The sequence below is a fragment of the Grus americana genome, chromosome Z, assembly GCF_028858705.1.
Source record: "Grus americana isolate bGruAme1 chromosome Z, bGruAme1.mat, whole genome shotgun sequence".
In the NCBI taxonomy this organism is placed as follows: domain Eukaryota; kingdom Metazoa; phylum Chordata; class Aves; order Gruiformes; family Gruidae; genus Grus; species Grus americana.
Genome location: NC_072891.1, coordinates 16,479,940 through 16,497,465, shown reverse-complemented (window position 1 = coordinate 16,497,465; position 17,526 = coordinate 16,479,940). Strand labels below are relative to the sequence as shown.

The following is a 17,526-nucleotide window of genomic DNA, read 5'->3' as shown; positions in this document are numbered from 1 at the left end:
ATTCTCATTGATGTTAATGGTATAGGTTATAGACCAATAGCTGACATCTTAGAGTTGTTTTTTTCATATGGAAAACCTATGCATTTTATATTTTTTATTTATATATTGATATACAGACATACACGTGTGTGTATGTACATATTTATATAGGCAGTACCTTTCTCAGCAGCTGTTAGCAAGTACAATTAAACTCTGAAAAGTCAGAGATAATGCACTGACATCAAATAAGTTTTTTAAATTTAATATCAGCATGCAGTCCCGCAATTGTTCACTGACTTGAACCATTTGCTACCTCACTTAGCTAATTGATACCATTATCATACTGCTATGTTATTGCCATTATCATACTGCTATTGTTATTATGTTTTAAATAAAGAGTTGTTTAAGGGCATCTTCTGATTTGAAATAAGAAATTATTGAGGAATTGAGTTCAGCATTTCACCAGTAGCTAGGTAGCTGTTGTGATACACTGTATGAAGGAAAATGTCAGAGGCACATGAGAGCTGTGTTAATGCTTGAACTGAAATTGAGGTGTTGTGTTTGGGTTTTTTAAAATAAATATTGAAGGGGTCACTGGAAAGAAAAGAATATTTACAATTAAAAAATTACTATAAAAGGTGAAATGATATGCACGCACATTAGAATTTAAGTTCTAGTGTGAATGCATTAGAAATGAACATGTTAACAGAGTGATGGTGGAAAAAATACCCAAGAACTTGACAAATGTGTGAAAAATCATTGTGTTTTTATATGGATGTCAAGATGATCTTGAATTGTTTTTTATGCTTGATAAATATTTTTTAAGAGATAATGTTGCAGGGATGAAGCTAACATAAGAAGTCAGAATGCAACAGAGAATCAGATTATTCTAGTATTGGGAATTCAGTGTTAAGCACCTTCACATCTTCCTCTGAAGCTGCAGTAGACAGGACACAGGATAGGTAAACCTCAGCTCTACCACCAAAATTATTATTGTTGTCATTGCTGAAACATTCAGAAGCTGCTAAATCCCACTGACACATAGCTGGATTAAGACCATTCTATGTGCTTTCCAGCCAAATTTATAAAACCATGTGAAGAAAACAGAAGCTAAATGGCAAAGGACTAGGATTTAATTCTGTTCGCATTCATTGACTGGAATGGTCCAGTATTAGCCCCCAAAGTCTACATTTTCAAAATATACCCCTGGTTTGGGCTTTCTTCAAGTTTTTAGCTGCAAATGTAATTGTATTTCTCTGAAATATGTATAGGTTTTTTGTTTGTCACATTTTCTGAGTGTCTCCCATGAAGTTTATTTTCACTGTCATTGGAAGGTAGACTTCTGTCTTACAGCAGAAATATTTACAAGTACTGACTTCTTAAGAGCATTTTCAAGCAGTGTGTAATACAGTGCTCTTGTTACATTACTCTGTGGTCCTCAGCATGTGTCCCTTTCTTCTCAGCGTTGCCATGGCTTGTCACTTTATCCCAGGGTTCTTGCTCCATGTTACTGCTTGCAAGCTGTGTTGTCTCTTCCACTGCCTTGGGTGGGTGCCTGGTAGGGAAAGACAATCCAGGCAGTCTCAGAAGGTCTGGATGTTAGCACGGTGAATTCTTATGGTCTGACTGCAAGATCGCTTGTATGACCTTAATTCTATACTACTTTGTGTGACAGAATTTTATTTCTGTACAATGTTTTGGCATATATATATATTAATTTCACCTTCAGCTGTGTTTCCTATGTCTTGCCAGAGGCACTCTGTACACGTGGTTGTTGCTTAGACTGAATCAGAGTGCTGGCAGGAGAGGAAAGAGCGAGCTCTGGAGAGAGTCAAAATAAGACACTTCTATGTGTGCTCTGTTGATTGACCCAAACACTGTGCAGAGAAGAGTACAGCACACAGAACCACATTTTCTTGTGCACTTCAGCAAAGCAAGAGTAGACTAGATCTGTAATTTATGTTTCTGTATTCTACATCATTATCACTCTAGATTGTTCTGTCTGTCTGTTTGCTCTTTCTTGCAAGCCCCCCAGTCTCCTGAAGATGCTCTTACTCTGTTTCAAAAGAGAGTTACGTCTCACTTTTTCTGTGGATAGAGCAGAAGGCTGAAGTCCACAGAGATTTCGTAGTCTCTGGTGTCAGTGCTGTCTTGCCTGGAACTGCTGGTGGTCAAAGAGCAAGCAATCCTATCATTGGAAACTGTAACAAACTGCTTCACAATTCATTATGATTGATTAGGTTTACATGTGACATAGTAAGTGTAATCAGGTCCATAGTTGTACAGAATCCAAAGGAATTTGATAAAAAACTCCTTATTTCTTGGTTAATGGCTGTAACTTCATTTGTCAAAGAGACAAAAACCATACATACTGTAGCTTATTTCTTTTACAGGTAAGGAGACAGTCACTGTTCTTCCAGGTTCTTCCTATTTCTCTAGCGATGAATCATTTGCAATGATAAGAGGGTATGTAACAACACAAACCCTGATCTTTTGAAACATGAAAAGAATAAACTGAGTCAGTGACTGAACTCATTAGTAATTCTTTGAAATGTGGTTAGCATTTAACAACCTGTAAAATGATCATGGACTTAATCAGTGATGGTTTACAGAGGATTAGGTCTAGCTATTGGAAATAGAAAAACACTGTAACTAATAGATACCGTAGTGATGTTCGTGTCTACTACCACCTGGCCATATATAAACACATTTATAACTATGTTTTAACAACTACTTTTTGGTCATTTCCAAGTATCTAATCTGTACGTGCACTCTGTATATTCTCTTTGCTCAGCTTGCAACTGTGATCCTCATTCCACCTCCCTAATGGAAATTCACCGTCTGCACCTGTTTTTTGTTTGTTTTTCGGGAAGGAGGTTGGATGCAAACAAACACTAAATCCTAATGGCTCTGAAAAGATAATGAGTGCATGTAAATACGTGAAGGAGTGCACTTAAAAGTATGAGTTCAGAGCTGATTGACTGTGCATGCAATTAACGAAAACCAGACAAAAGTAATAACATTTTTGAGGCTCAGTAGGCAGACAGAAAAATTTGCATCAGCAATACATCTAGATGGGAGAAAAAACAACTACGCATGTGACAAAATGGTTGCTACCTCTGTGGTATGCCACTGTTTTTATATTGATGTAATGAGAATGTGAACAAAAGCTTGTTAAGATTTGTGGGCTGTTACATGAACATGATACGCTAATTACACACTTTCTGTTGCCAGAGGCCATGTTGATTTGACAATGCTTGGAGCTATGCAGGTGTCTAAGTACGGTGACCTGGCCAACTGGATGATTCCTGTAAGTAGATGTTTGTACTACTCTCGCTGCACCATATTTAGGATAATATAAATGTAGCTGAGGGTCCTGCAAAGGAGAAAAGGGCTGAAGCAGAATGGGAGTTGTGAAGCTCAAAGCATTAAAAAAGAAGATATATACAGCATTAAGTTTAACAAGTTTTCTTGTGTACTGCTGGCACCAAGCAATTGGTTATCAGGAGTCAGCCCTCTAAAATTATACTTGTCCTAAGCATTGTGAAAAGCTAAACATGATTTATATAAGCCTTTTGCCTTCCTCTTGGGTCTGTGCCTTTCAGCTATCACTTTTTTTGCTGAGGACTGATGCTTTTTCTTGAGAGTGACAACTCTTGTACAGTTGTACCTGTATGTAGCTCATCATAAAATTATGAAAAAAGTGTGCATTATTTTTTCTCAGTGTTCCTGTGAAAGGATCATTGCATTGCCATTTTAAATACATCTAGAAGGAAGCAATACTGTTGTATTTACCTGAATAGTCCTGCAGTTTTCAACCACAGAAATATAAGCTAATCCCAGTATTATTTAGGCAGCTGATGACATTAAGCCATTCTTTGAACACAGTTTCCATTTTAACATTAATCAACATACATATCTTTCACATGGTTTACAAATTCGAGATTTTCAGTGTCTTCCGATGTGGTACTTTCTGATACGATTTGTATCAGAGACGTCTAGAAACAATTTTTTTTTTTAGCCTGGTTTAAGGTAATGAGGCATATTTCTGTCTGTCTGAGCAGTGCTAAAGGTCTCGGGAAAGTCTTTCAAAACTGCAGGCTGGGTAGAGAAGGAGAAAAACCCAAATGAATGTGCTGTCTCTTCGAGAAGCGTTAGTTGAGCCCAGCAGTCTGTGTGACTTCTCCAGCAGGCCTGTGAGCGCACAAGTTGTGGAGTGGTGGCTGGAGTCTAAGCTGCTTTTAGCAAGAGGGGACAAAGACAGGGTCTGTACACGCAGACATGGGAGAAAGGTTTGTCTGCAGGACTATTCCAGGTGTCTGTGTGAGTGATTGTAGGGGATGTGAAGGGGTTATGGCTAGGTTGGAATATGTCACATAGGAGATGAATCCATAAGAAAACAGTCTTCCTTAGATGTATTTAAAACACAACCTGGTTTTATGGTCACGCAACTGAGAACAGACAGACTAGTGCTGGCTAGATCTTTTCAGACCCCACTGATACAAGTGTTAGCTTTTTCAAGACTCTCTTCTACTTGCAGTGTCATCCAGTTAATATTGTGAAAAATGAGGTCTGAAAATTAATGCTGCTGATAGTGCATCACTCTGGGATCTTGTGTGTGCTCTTAGAATCATGGAATCCTTTACGTTGGAAGAGAGCTTTAAGATCACGGAGTACATCCGTTAACCTAACACTGCCAAGTCTGGCATTAAACCATGTCCCTATGTGCTGTCTTAGTGTACTTCAAATAGGGAAACAGAGTAAGAACAAAATAGCCTCTACAAACTCTGTATATTAGAACCATTTGAGTAAAAAGCTGCATTTTGACCAAAGAGGAAAAAAAAAAAGCTTTCACAGAAAGATCTTCCCCCAGTTCCATAACCACTTTTTAAACAAAGAAGCTTCTATGTCCAAAAAGCTTTTTCTTTTATTCAATTTTTTCCCCATCTTTCATTTCTAATTGAGCTGGAAAATGGTGCACTTAACCTTCTATTACTGTTTTATGTCTTTTGATAGAACTCTCTGTTTTAAACATAATCTGATGGTCAGATGTACTGTAGGAGTCCAAGTATGATTTACATTAAGGTAATACTGGTTAGCTTGCATTGTCCAATTCCAATTTCTTTTTTTGTCTTGAGTTACAAGAACTTGTCATTAGAATCCAAAATAATGAAACCAGCCTTTACAGAGGACCCCACACACACTTTGAAATATAAGGGATAAATGAAATTATGTTTTTAACCCTACATTTGATGTTTGAGCCAAGGCAAAAGTATGATAGTGTAAGTTTTAAAGGAGTTGAAACCTCAGGTAACTGAAATTGGAGTTCACCTTATTTATCCATGGCTCTGTATCTCAAAGGTGTGATAATTCACCCAAACCTAAATATACTTTAAATAGTTAACTTAAAAAACCTTACGCTTAGTAAACTGTATTTTTTTCATATGATTGATGTGACTAAATGTAAGTAATCAACAGTAACAGGCAAGTACTGCAGGTATATGCACTTAGAAGCTGAGTGGGATATTTTTTCCTTCATGTCAGTCTAAGAACTACTCTTTTCTTTTACTGGATGAAGTCGTTCTGTTTTTGTGAAAGCACTTCCTTCACATTAACAAGTAGAAATTACTTGCTTACATACTGGCTTTTAAAAATGGTTCTTAACTATTATGTTCTCTGTCAAAATTTTGAAGATAGACTAGAAAAATATTTAAAGGTAAGTTGTTATAGTATAAACTCAATTATTTTTTTTAAAATTGTGTGTACAGATTTTCTAATAGGCACAGTTCAAGATAGTTTTAATCTATGCATCTTTTTATTCAATAGTCGGATAAATTCTAGGTTTTGTTTAGCTGAGTTGCCTTAGGCTGACATTCTCTTTATACTTCTGCAAAATTAAAGTCACTGTATAAATGTGTTAATAGACTATCCTTTATATTAAAGATTACTTAACTCCTGAGATTTTCTTCTTTGACAATCCTTGAGTCCTGCAAAAGCAGTGTTAAATGTTCCTGCACCTGCTAAAGCCTTCTGTTCACTCAACCTGTTTCTGAAAGACCTATTAGAAAGCAGAAGGGGGTGGGTTGAGTTTTCGGTAGGAAAAATAGCTTTGTTTCCTTTTTTGTTGCTTTTGTAAGTTGAAGGGCAAGAGAAGCATTCTTCAAAATACGCAAGTGAACAAGTAATAAATAAAGATGCCTGCTCTAAAGTATTCCTGTTAAACCAGCAAAAATACACCTCTAGTGATAGCTCACAAAGCTGAAATGTTTGAAAAAAGGCACTCCTGAATCATCAGTGGATATATTTTAACGCTACAAAATCCTAGTAATTTCAACTGACCATATTGGTATCTCAGGATATAAAATTTCATGCAGTTGCATCTGTGCTGAATCTAAAAGCTATTCACTAGAGCATTCATTCTTGAAAAGCAATGGTATAAGCTGGAGCAATTAATGACTTTTTTTTTCTTGTTTTCATTTTACTTGGGATGGGTTTTTTCTGTTTGTTTGTTTTTAAAGCCCGTTGTGCTATATTTCCTTTTTATTTTTATTTTGACCTCCACTCAGCTAACTCAGCGTTAGCTTTTGTCTAGACTTAGACTGAACAAAACCACTGCATTCACAGTCACCACAGGCACAAATAATATTTACAATACCACACAATGCTTTCAGAGACCAAGTAGTACTCACTTTTCCAATAGCTTTGTGCACTTTTTACTTCCTTTCAGAATACTTTTTGCCATAGAGAAATGAAACTCATTTTTCTGATCATGATGTTGAAATTCTTTCACTGACAGTTTTTGTGACTGACTTGTTTTTCGAGATCTGAACTATCAAAAGGTGAAGTCAGCATTTTGCATTAATAAAACAGGTTCATTTACAAACATACTTCCTGAAATGTTTAAGCTTAGATTGTATTCTGTTTTTCTCAAAACTGTGCAGACTTACATATTCCTTCCTTCAGTACTTTATGTTCTCTAGAAGATGCTGATTTTAATTTTGCATCCATATCAAGGGTATTTTCCATATTTGTAATTGCTTATTTTGCTTATGAAGATGCCTGTCTATTTTGTTCAGCCCCAAATTTATGAATAACAAGTTTTCAGAGCAGGAAAGTATAAAATACAACTTGGAGTAGATTTTTATTTGTCTTCTTGTTACCTTTTTTACTAGTATACACCACGTGTTCCTGTGACTTTTTGCTGTCCTTACTTGCCACTCTTACTAACCTTTGGCTGTCTGCAAATTTCTTTTGCAGTGAGTTTGTAGTTATTTGTGAGTAAATATGCCTGATGACACTCCCTAAATCCAGCCAGGAGCCTTTCCAATCAGCAGTCATTTCCCTTTGGGTACTTTGTTTTGAGATCCGTTGGTCAGATGATTCTTAATCTGCTTTACTGATGTGTTATTACTATTCTACAGTACAGATTTTTAAAATGGGATTTACCAGCACTTACGCATTCATATCTTTCTGCTTTTCCTGTAAATAAGATGATACGTTATCGTCAGTTAAGTTGAATTATGAGAGAGATTTGTGTGGGGTGATACAAAGATCAACTTTGCTGAAAGCTCATAGTGGAAGGAAACTTTAAGCTGTATTTTATTGCAATATTTTTCGTTCAGGTTTGGTTTAAATATTCCTTATACACTGTAGCTTTTGGGTTCTTGAATTGATGGTATTTGCCATTATTTCAGAGGCAAGTAATAACTCTAAATTTCGTGATTCAAATAAGTACCATCATGAAGCTATCCTTTCTGTCCCATAAGAGCTTGATAACACTTCAGTCCTAGTGCATGCATGTGCGTATTTACTTGCACTTATTATTAGGAAATGAGATAAGGAAGGCTCATTGCAATAATTACAGCCCTTTCTTTGCTCTTATCTGCTAATTTCTAATGGAGACGAAAATCCCATGAGTAAAGGAAGAAGAGGGTGAGAATATTTTAAGCACATGCAATAAACGATGCTGTTTGCTTAGGTAGAAGTTACTTCCTAAACACTGGCATTTATTGGTAGTTTTATTCCATTAAGCACTATTACTTCCTGGCTTTTTGTCTTCCTCCCTTTGGTATTTCTCCAACTAACAAGAGGGTTTCTGGGGAGGGAAAGGAGAAGGAGGTTGCAAATTTCTGAGGAGCCCCTAGGAACAGAGTGCAGCTGGGAGAATGTGTCCAAGAGAGGTGGAAGAGAAATGCTGAGGACATGGCCATGGAGTAGGGCAGACAGGCCAGAGCAGAGCAGCCCGTAGCTACTAGCTCGGAGCTACTGGAAGGAGCCACGTTCTCTTTAATATCTTTATCAGTGATCTGGATGAGGGGATCGAGTGCACCCTCACTAAGTTTGTAGATGACACCAAGTTGGGAGGGAGTGTTGATCTGCTTGGTGGTAGGAAGGCTTACAGAGGGATCTGGACAGGCTGGATCGATGGGCCGAGGCCAACTGTATGAGGTTCAACAAGGCTCAGTGCTGGGTCCTGCACTTGGGTCACAACAACCCCATGCAATGCTACAGGCTTGGGGAAGAGTGGCTGGAAAGCTGCCTGGCAGAAAAGGACCTGGGGGTGTTGGTCTTCAGCCAACTGAAGATGAGCCAGCAGTGTGCCCAGGAGGCCCAGAAGGCCAACAGCATCCTGGCTTGTATCCGAAACAGTGTGGCCAGCAGGACTAGGGAAGTGATCATCCCCCTGTACTCGGCACTGGTGAGGCCTTACCTCGAGTCCTTTGTTCAGTGTTGGACCCCTCACTACAAGAAAGACATTGAGATGCTGGAGTGTGTCCAGAGAAGGGCAATGAAGCTGGTGAAGGGTCTAGAGCACAAGTCTTATGAGGAGCGGCTGAGGGAACTGGGGTTGTTTAGCCTGGAGAAAAGGAGGCTGAGGGGAGACCTTATCGCTCTCTGCACCTACCTTAAAGGAGGTTGTGGTGAGGTAGGTGTTGGTCTCTTCTCCCAAGTAACAAGCGCTAGGACAAGAGGAAGTGGCCTCAAGTTGTGCCAGGGGAGGTTTAGATTGGATGTTAGGAAAAATTTCTTCACCAAAAGGGTTGTCAATCGTTGGAACAGGCTGCCCAGGGAAGCGTTTGAGTCACCATCCCTGGAGGTATTTAAAAGACATGTAGATGTGGTGCTTAGGAATGTGGTTTAGTGGTGGACTTTGCACCAGTTAACAGTTGGACTTGGTGATCTTAAAGGTCTTTTCCAACCTAAATGATTCTATGATTCTGGATAAAGGCTGAGGTATTCATCATCTTTGCCTTATACTTTAGTGGCAGGGTCTCTATGGCTAGCGGTAGAATTTGGTAGATGGTGGGTAGTACCAAACATGGAAGAGGACTGAGGACTGATTAAGTAAACTGGATGTGTGTAAGTCCGTGAGGGCAGAAAGGATACATGCAAAGCTGCCAAGGAAGCTGGCAATTTCCTAAATTACCAGGCTCAAAGCCTAGTGGCCAGCAGTTCAGTTAACAAGCAGCAGTGTCAAGGATGATACTGGGACTGATACTCTTTAACATCTCTATTCCCTACAAACAATATAGACCAAATACAATTTTGAGCAAGAAAATTAACTCTAGCTTTGTATATTCTTCTGCTGGATTATAAAATTAATGTTTTGATAGCTAAAGTAATGCAGTTACAGGGCTGAGGAAGAGGGTTATGTAATTTGTGCAGGGTGATGCAGTTTGGATACATAAATCTGGATCGTTCTTGGAAAAAATAAATAAATAATCCTTGAATTTTTGAAGCAGCAGCCTTAATTTTTAATACTCTGACTTGGAGTAGCCAAAGCTACAGGATTAAAGTGTTAATAATGAAATAAATGGAAAGAAAACGATACAAAAATTCTAAGCTTTTTCAAAGATTATCTGAAAAGAAAACAAGGAAACCCAACTCACATTTAGTACTCTTCTATTTTACTATCTGTAGAGGTCAGTATAACCTAAAACTTTAGCAACATAATTTTATACATTATTGGTAGTTTTTCTACAGAGGTTCAAAGTGCATCTTTTGCAAGTTTTGGACATTTCAAACATAAGATGAACTGCACGTTCATTGGTGGAGACATTTTTAAAATGAAAGTAAACTGGCAGAGGCAGCTGAGTATGTGACTAAGGGAGGGATTTTTGCTTTTGTTTTTAATTATTATTTGTAGTGCCAAACCAGAGAGCAGAGAGCTCCACAGGAAGAGCTTTTCTGATTTGAAATTATCATTTTTAATGATGGGAGAAACAACATGTATCCCTGAATGCCTGAGAGCACTCTAGGTCTTCTCCAAGGAGCCTTGTTGCAGGCCATTTGCCACTTTGCTTGAATAGGAGTATCTTTGCACAAGACTTATTTTCATTTTGTATCCAAATAGACTAACTCTTCTAGTATTTCTGTTGCACTGAGTGCATCAAACTGTCAGCGTTTTGTTCCAAGTTGTACAGCATTGCAAGAAATTTTGAGAAACATACTTTAACTATTAACCATAAAATGAATTAAGCATTACAAATTAGCTAAATTCTGTATTAATAGAAAATTTGCAGGTTAATTATGTTCAATGACTAGGTTTCTCTTAGTAGTAATGTGAAGTTCTCTAGTACATGACTGATTAGGGCTTATACAGCAGTAGTTGGATAAAGGCGAATAACAGGACATGCAGTTACCCAGAGTCTCCTTGGCAATCTACATTTCAATGGGATATTATTTTAATATGCAGAGATACTAGGTTTTTGCAGACATGTGTCTTGGAAGGAAGCCTACAGTAGCGTATCAGCTTACTGCTTCCCTCCCAACAAACATGGCCCTGGAAGCCCCTCAGAGTTCTTGTGGCACATAATTACCACCATTGGAAGAGTCCTGGAGCCTCAAAGGGAGAGTTTTGTGTTAGCTCTACTTCTTCAGCCTTTTGGAGGGCTTTTTCTATCAATTTTGTTTGTGTTTCTTTCTCTTCAGACTGCATGGAAGGAATGTAGGAGCTCACTGCTGGTATTTTATCCATACTCTTAAATTTTCAATGTGGGAAGTGGAAGCTATGTGTTAGGCATCTGTATAATGAGAGCAGCTGAAGAAATTCTGGCTGTCTCAAAAATACAAGCACATGTCAAAAGACTCCTGATCTGTGGATTAGTGGTAACAATTGTGACTACGATATGGAACCATCACTTTCAAGTGAGACTAGTATTATGTTGGCAATAATATTTAATTATTGCACGCTATGCTGTGTGTTTTGGAAAGGGTATGCAAAGGTAAATGGAGGCTTAACTGCCCCATTACACTGAAATGGCATTCATCACTGTAAAGCAAATCCATTCCAATGAAGCATGTCACAGACTGTTTTGAGTTGCTCCGGAGATGCAGTTTCTCAGTGTATTCATTTGAATTTCACTCAGTCATTTGAATCTCTTGCCAACAGTTATTTCAAGTTAGTTTTATGGGAGAATAAAGGAATAAAATTAGACCAACTTTCTTTGCACGTATTTTATGCTGCCTTAATTTTCTCGTTATGGAAAGTAAAAATATGAATACAGTTAGTGCACATATTTGTGTATGCTACATTTTAGGGAAGAGTTATTAATAAATTTTACCAAGAAGTGTCTGTCACTCAAGAACTTATGTTCCATTCTTTCAAAAATTATAATTACTTTTTAATTTTGCTTTTCATTATGTCTGTTAGGAGATATCTGGTTAGCATTCTTGAAAATCAGGTCATTTTCTGTATGGCTAAGCCAAACTACTAAATATTTTGTACATCCTTTAAAAAATATCTTCACTCTGCGCATGTAGAGTGTGCTTAGCTTTGTTGCATTCAGCCATATTAACTCTTTGTTGTATTGTTGCATTATCAACTCTACTGATTCAAAAATCCCATTAATGATTTCTCAGTGTTTCTTGGTAATGTTTATTCAGTCATACTCTCAAAGTAAAATCTAATGTAGCTGTCATAGTTGACAGTATAATTACAATAATTCTATAATTGTGCCATATAAGGATGTAAAATCAGTGGAAAATAGGACAAGGAAGTATATTTCAGAACACTTAATCTTCAGCTTTATCCATCTTTTTTGATACAGTCTTCATCAGGTGTTTTTCACTGAGGAAATGAAATCTGGAAGAGTTGTGGCTTTCATTTTAGAATCAACTATAAATGTACCTTTCCTTTAAAGACTGGACAGGACTGTTAGCAATGGATAAAGGATTGTCATCTACATTTTTATGTAGTTAGATTTATGCCTTTGTATTTTTTTACTATTACCTTCTGATTGGTATCTTTTTTTGTACAAAGCTAAGGTCTGTGCTAATATGCACTACCCCAAACAAACAAAAACCCAAACCCCACAACATTTGATGAGATGTTTTTGTTAAATAGTTATATATGGCTCTGATGACCTCCTTACTTGTGCTGTACATGTCATTTGAAGCTGGCACATCTGTGAAAACAGTACCTATACGGAGGGGGAGACCTGTTTGACTGATGTATGTTAGTAGTACAGATACACCACTGCGGAGAGGGGCAGAGCAGAAAACTTTGAAGCGGTCCTAAGTTCATCCCTTCTACTGCAGCGTTAGCACCATTGATAGCGGTGATGGAAGTATCTTGTATCCACTGCATTACCTTCATTTCTGCTTTTCTTTGTGGAGTTCATACTGTTCCAGTTGCTCTGAATTTTAGCAGCTGTCCCTGGCATGATATAATTATTTCCTTTCATACGGAAGCTGAGACTGGTGATGGATGTGCCTGTCACCTACTCTGTGTCTGTGGCCATCAGAGACCATAGTGACATTCTTAAAACCTTTACTCTCTCATCCTAGGTAGCTCGTTCAAGGTCTTCCAGGGGGATGCCTGAAAATTCAGATTGAATGGGAAGCCTTCATGAGGACTGTAGTTTAAACTAGAAGCATTCATTATCTTCTGTAAGAGTTTTTGAAATAGTGGTTTTACTAACTTTGAGCATAGCGTAAAGCATATGTATTCTTTATTTAATGGAAGGAAAGAGAAAATTCAGAATAAACTGTATTTAGTTAATACAGTATGAGGGCAGTTGGCAACATGGGCAAGGACTCCTAACAGGGAAGCAGCTCAGTTTCTTTTCAAATGGGTATACATGTTCACCTTGGCTGTCCTTTGATACTCAGTTTTAAACGGAATTATTCAAGCTTTTATTTCCATCTGCATTCTAGTCCTTCAAAGGCTGCATTTACCACTGTTAAGTTTTCACTGTTTCTTGAACACGTTATTAGCATCTGCTTTGCTGTACTGTTGATGTGATATGTTTTTGTATCAAAAGATTATGTTCTTATAACAGAACCAGATCAGTTCAGATACATTTTGACCTATGATTTTGGGAGTAACTATAAAATTCAGTTATGAAAGAAAAGTCTTTCTCTTTGGGCGTATAGAGGAAAGGTGTAACACACCAGCGTGGATTCAATACCTGAATAGTATTTGAAGGCTCCTGAGTTTTCCTCTTTTCTCTCAGCCACCTCTTTTTAGTATGCTTAGATTTTCTTATAAATTGTTTCCTACTTGCTGTAGCATCTTTCTAGCTTGCAGTACCACTGTGGAAAAACTTCATGTTCTCTAAAAAATACCTTGACTGTCTCACTCCCCTGGGAGTACTCAAAGCTTCTGCTGGACTGCCGCAGATTTTCTTAGATGCCACGACCAAACCAACACGAAGGTTTCTGTTTATTAGGCTAAATTGGTTTCTCAGGCTCTTTACTGTTGTATTTTGACCACTCAGATGTGTTCAGATAAGAAAACATCAGATGAAAATATGAAAAGATGTACCCTTTTGACATATTTTCTTAAAGATGCCCCATCACCACAATAACAAAATGAATTATTTTGCAGTAAGTAGGCATTATAAGAAATTCCACTAATTTTATGTAGTTTTATGGCTCTGAAGAAGCAGAAGAGCTGATTATCTTAATTGGGAAAAAAAAAAAATCCATCAGGTCCATGAATTTCCACCTGTTGCATCCCAAGATTATTTGGACTGGGACTTAGGAAGAACTGCTGATGAAGCACAATGGGAAAAAGCAGAATTCTTCCCAGCAATATGGAGCTTTTATGGTAACTGAGAAGCTACAAGGAAATTGTCAGCTTGTTTCTGTCCTCTACCTAACCCTCTGTATAAATATTACCAACATTGGACCTCCCAGGAAGCGCATGGCTAATTCAAAAAACTTTTCTTCTCACTTCAAGCTCTTGCTGATGAAGTGGGCATTACAGTAGTACTTCAGATTACCAGTGCTCTGCCATTGAACTAAGTCATTTCTTCTGGTTTCTTAAGCAAGCGGCACCAATGTAATTGGGAACTAATAAAAATGATCTTACATCAATAAATGGGGGACACACACATGCAAACCTTGGACCTTACCAACATGGTAAGAAGGAGCAGGAAACCTGCAAATGTACTTTATCAGTTGCTTATTTGAAATACCTCCTTTTTTTTTTTTTTATGAATTGTTCAAATGAATTGAGCTGTGTACAGGTTATAACATTACACTTAAATGCCTTATCAAGTAAGGAAGAGTGAACAGTTTTACTGTCTGCAATTTGCCCTGTTGAAACAAAAATAAATGAAAATTTACATTTTATTAAAGTGAAATGTATAGTTCCCACTTCAGCACTGTAAACAAAATTTAGGTTTTTTTCAGAGATTTCACAGCAGAGGTGGCTGTTGCAAGTGGTCTTCGGGAGGAGAAAATATTTATTTTCATGACAGACTGTGTATTACATGCAAAGTATTCAAATAAAACAGTCTGACTTATGTCAGATGCAGTTAAATATGCTATTAAAATTTAAAAGAAACAGAAATTGCTTATTGTTTGTGAATGTGCAGTGTTTATAAATATCAGAACTGTTTTAGTCTGCATGCTTATCGTAGGCAAAAAGGAACAAAATGTCTTTTGGGAATCACCTTTCAGTCTCAAGCATTTTAATTCAAGTTTAGGATGCAGCTGTCCCCTATGCCAGTATAGTGGGGGGGAAAGAGCAAGTTGTGGGGGTTTGGTAGGTGCACTGAGAGCGATTTACAGCTCTTACGGTTGGGATATTCTTCAAAATAAAAGCATGTAATTACTTGGCTAGTTTGAAGGTAATGCTTAATTGTTTTGCTTTACTGGGCACCCTACAGTGATGAGTATGTTTGCCTAAAGAGGAGGAGCAGATGTAGCAATTTAAAGGTCCCTAAGTCCTTCCTTCAAGTTAACTTGTGTTTTCCTGCTTCTGCATATGGAAAGGGATGAAGTCTCTTCTCTTAGTCCTGTGTGGCAGCTTCTCCAGCACTAGATTTGTCATTGTCCTTCATCAGCACGCACTTCTTCAGATATTTCCTAGTGGCTGTAGGTCTTTACTAGTTAATAGAACTAAAAGGCTTAGAAAATGAACTAATGGCATTGTCAGGACAGGTGTACTGATAGCATAATCCTCAATGCAAACATATCCTGAGTTACTGGGGAGATAATCCATTGTCCTCAGCTACTCTGCATTATCTTGTCACTGAGCCTCTGGCTGGCAGGTGAGAGGTCACTGCAGTCTCTGTAAGAGCTTTGTATTTCCAGGTAGGATGGAGAATGATCTGAGTAGTACCAGGAAGTTAAGGACAGAGATAAATCCTCTCATCCATTTTGGGTTTGTATTTGCAAAGAAATATTTAGTACTAATGTTAATTAATTTGATTAATACTAAATATTAATCTGACCTGAGAAATTCCAAAGGGGTTGTTTATAGATATAGAGAGATGTGATTTATTCCTCACTGCGCAAACAGTAAGAAAATACGATTTATTTTGGGGGGTGTGTGTGTATTCTCTTCATTATGATCAAGAGACCATAACGATCAAGAGACCAATGAGTGCCTGACCTGGCAGCTTAATGAGACAAATCTCTTCCATATGTTATATATCATGAACCGTAAGTATTGATACTAGTAAGGTACTGAATCACATAGCTGATAAAAGGAAGCATAAAAGAAGTTTTGTACTACAAAGTTTTCCAGTTGTTTACTTTTAGGTTTTATATATAAACCAGCATACATTGTATTACTGTCCATAACTTATTTTAATTACAGATAATAACCAAAAGAGAAAAAATACAAAACACTTAAGACAGAAATTAAATTCTGTAAAATTCCTTGCCTTCTATTTCCTACTAACCTCCCCTATCATGCAGGTGCTTGATGTTCCACTCTGCTTTCTGTCCTCCTCAGCAACTCTGGAGTGGCATATGAGGTTGTTACCTTGGGGTTTTTTTGGGGTCTAGCACTTTCTGTCCAGAAATGACTGTTCTACTGATAGAACTTTGTATTTAACGGTCATTTTCTGTCAGAAGTTTGCCAAGTCTGGACCTCTTACCTTCCATGATCAAATGTGTTTAGTTTCAAGTGGCAAAAGCAGGCAAAGGTTGAATGCCATAGCATTACGGAAAGTAGAAATAGAGATAGCTGAACACCAAGCCATAATACAGCTGCTGTGATAGCAGATGCAATTCTGACATTCTTTAAGAGAAGAATGAGTCACAGAGGCAGAAAGGATTGCTTGATTTGAGGGACAGACAGAAGTGAATACTGATCCACATTCATGTATTTGTCCATGTTCTGAAATGACATCCACAGACATCTGGAATAGAACAAAAAGATCGGTTTGTGCTGATACAGTGATACAAGCCATGGCTTTCTAAACAGGCAGGTGGAGAGTGCTCATATGTTCTTGCTGCTACATTTCATAAGCAAAGATTTCTTTTGAGTAATGACATTGATATCAACAGGAGAATGAACACTTTACTTTTCTAATGTCAGAACCATTGGAACTGAATTCATCACTCCTCAGTGTCAGGGCTGCCATTAAGCCAATGGTACTACTCCCATTTAAGTTACACCCCAGGGTACCAGCCAGTGAAACCTTATTCTACTCATAATTTTTCTATTTGCATCATATAGAGCCTAGAATGAGACAGCTGTTTTCACTCTGGTGAAGCTCTGTTAGTGTTTGACTATAGCAGTGATGAAATAGGTGGGCTTTCTAGCAGGAAAATGTGAATATCTTGTGCTATCATTGCAGCCTATATATATACACATGTATATATTTAATAGTAAAAGTGTTATATTTCCATTAAAAAATTAATTTTAGGGTAAAATGGTGAAAGGAATGGGGGGTGCTATGGACCTGGTATCCAGTGCGCAGACCAAAGTGGTTGTCACCATGGAGCATTCAGCCAAGGTAAGGCTCTGCTGCTTCTTTCTATTTAAGTGTTTTGTTCTGTACCAAAAAAAGAAGACGAAGAAGAAGAAGACATCTTACATTCATTCTGCTACTTTGTGAGGATTTGACAGTTTTGCTGTGAGTTATGGTGGTGCAAAGGGGAGCTAGGTGAGTATGGTGCCTTTCCTCTGGCATGTGAATCATTCACCATGCTGAAAATGAAATATTAACTTGATGTTTGAAAGCTGCACACATTTTTTAGTTACTTCATGCAAATTTAATGAGAGTGGCAATTGCCAGAGCTACAGTAGATGCTACCCCAGAGGTTTTACTCTTCGCCTCAGAATAATTTGAAAAATGACGT

The 17,526-nt window shown here is 37.7% G+C and overlaps 1 protein-coding gene across 1 annotated transcript in view; it reads left to right on the top strand.

Annotated features, from left to right (window-relative positions):
• Positions 1–17,526, top strand: part of OXCT1 (3-oxoacid CoA-transferase 1) — a 90,371-nt gene that overhangs the window by 53,578 nt on the left and 19,267 nt on the right. Inside the window, exons 12-14 of the mRNA XM_054810405.1 lie at positions 2,373–2,445; positions 3,214–3,289; positions 17,091–17,180. Coding sequence (XP_054666380.1) covers positions 2,373–2,445; positions 3,214–3,289; positions 17,091–17,180 — 239 coding nt within the window. The remainder of the gene's footprint in view (positions 1–2,372; positions 2,446–3,213; positions 3,290–17,090; positions 17,181–17,526) is intronic.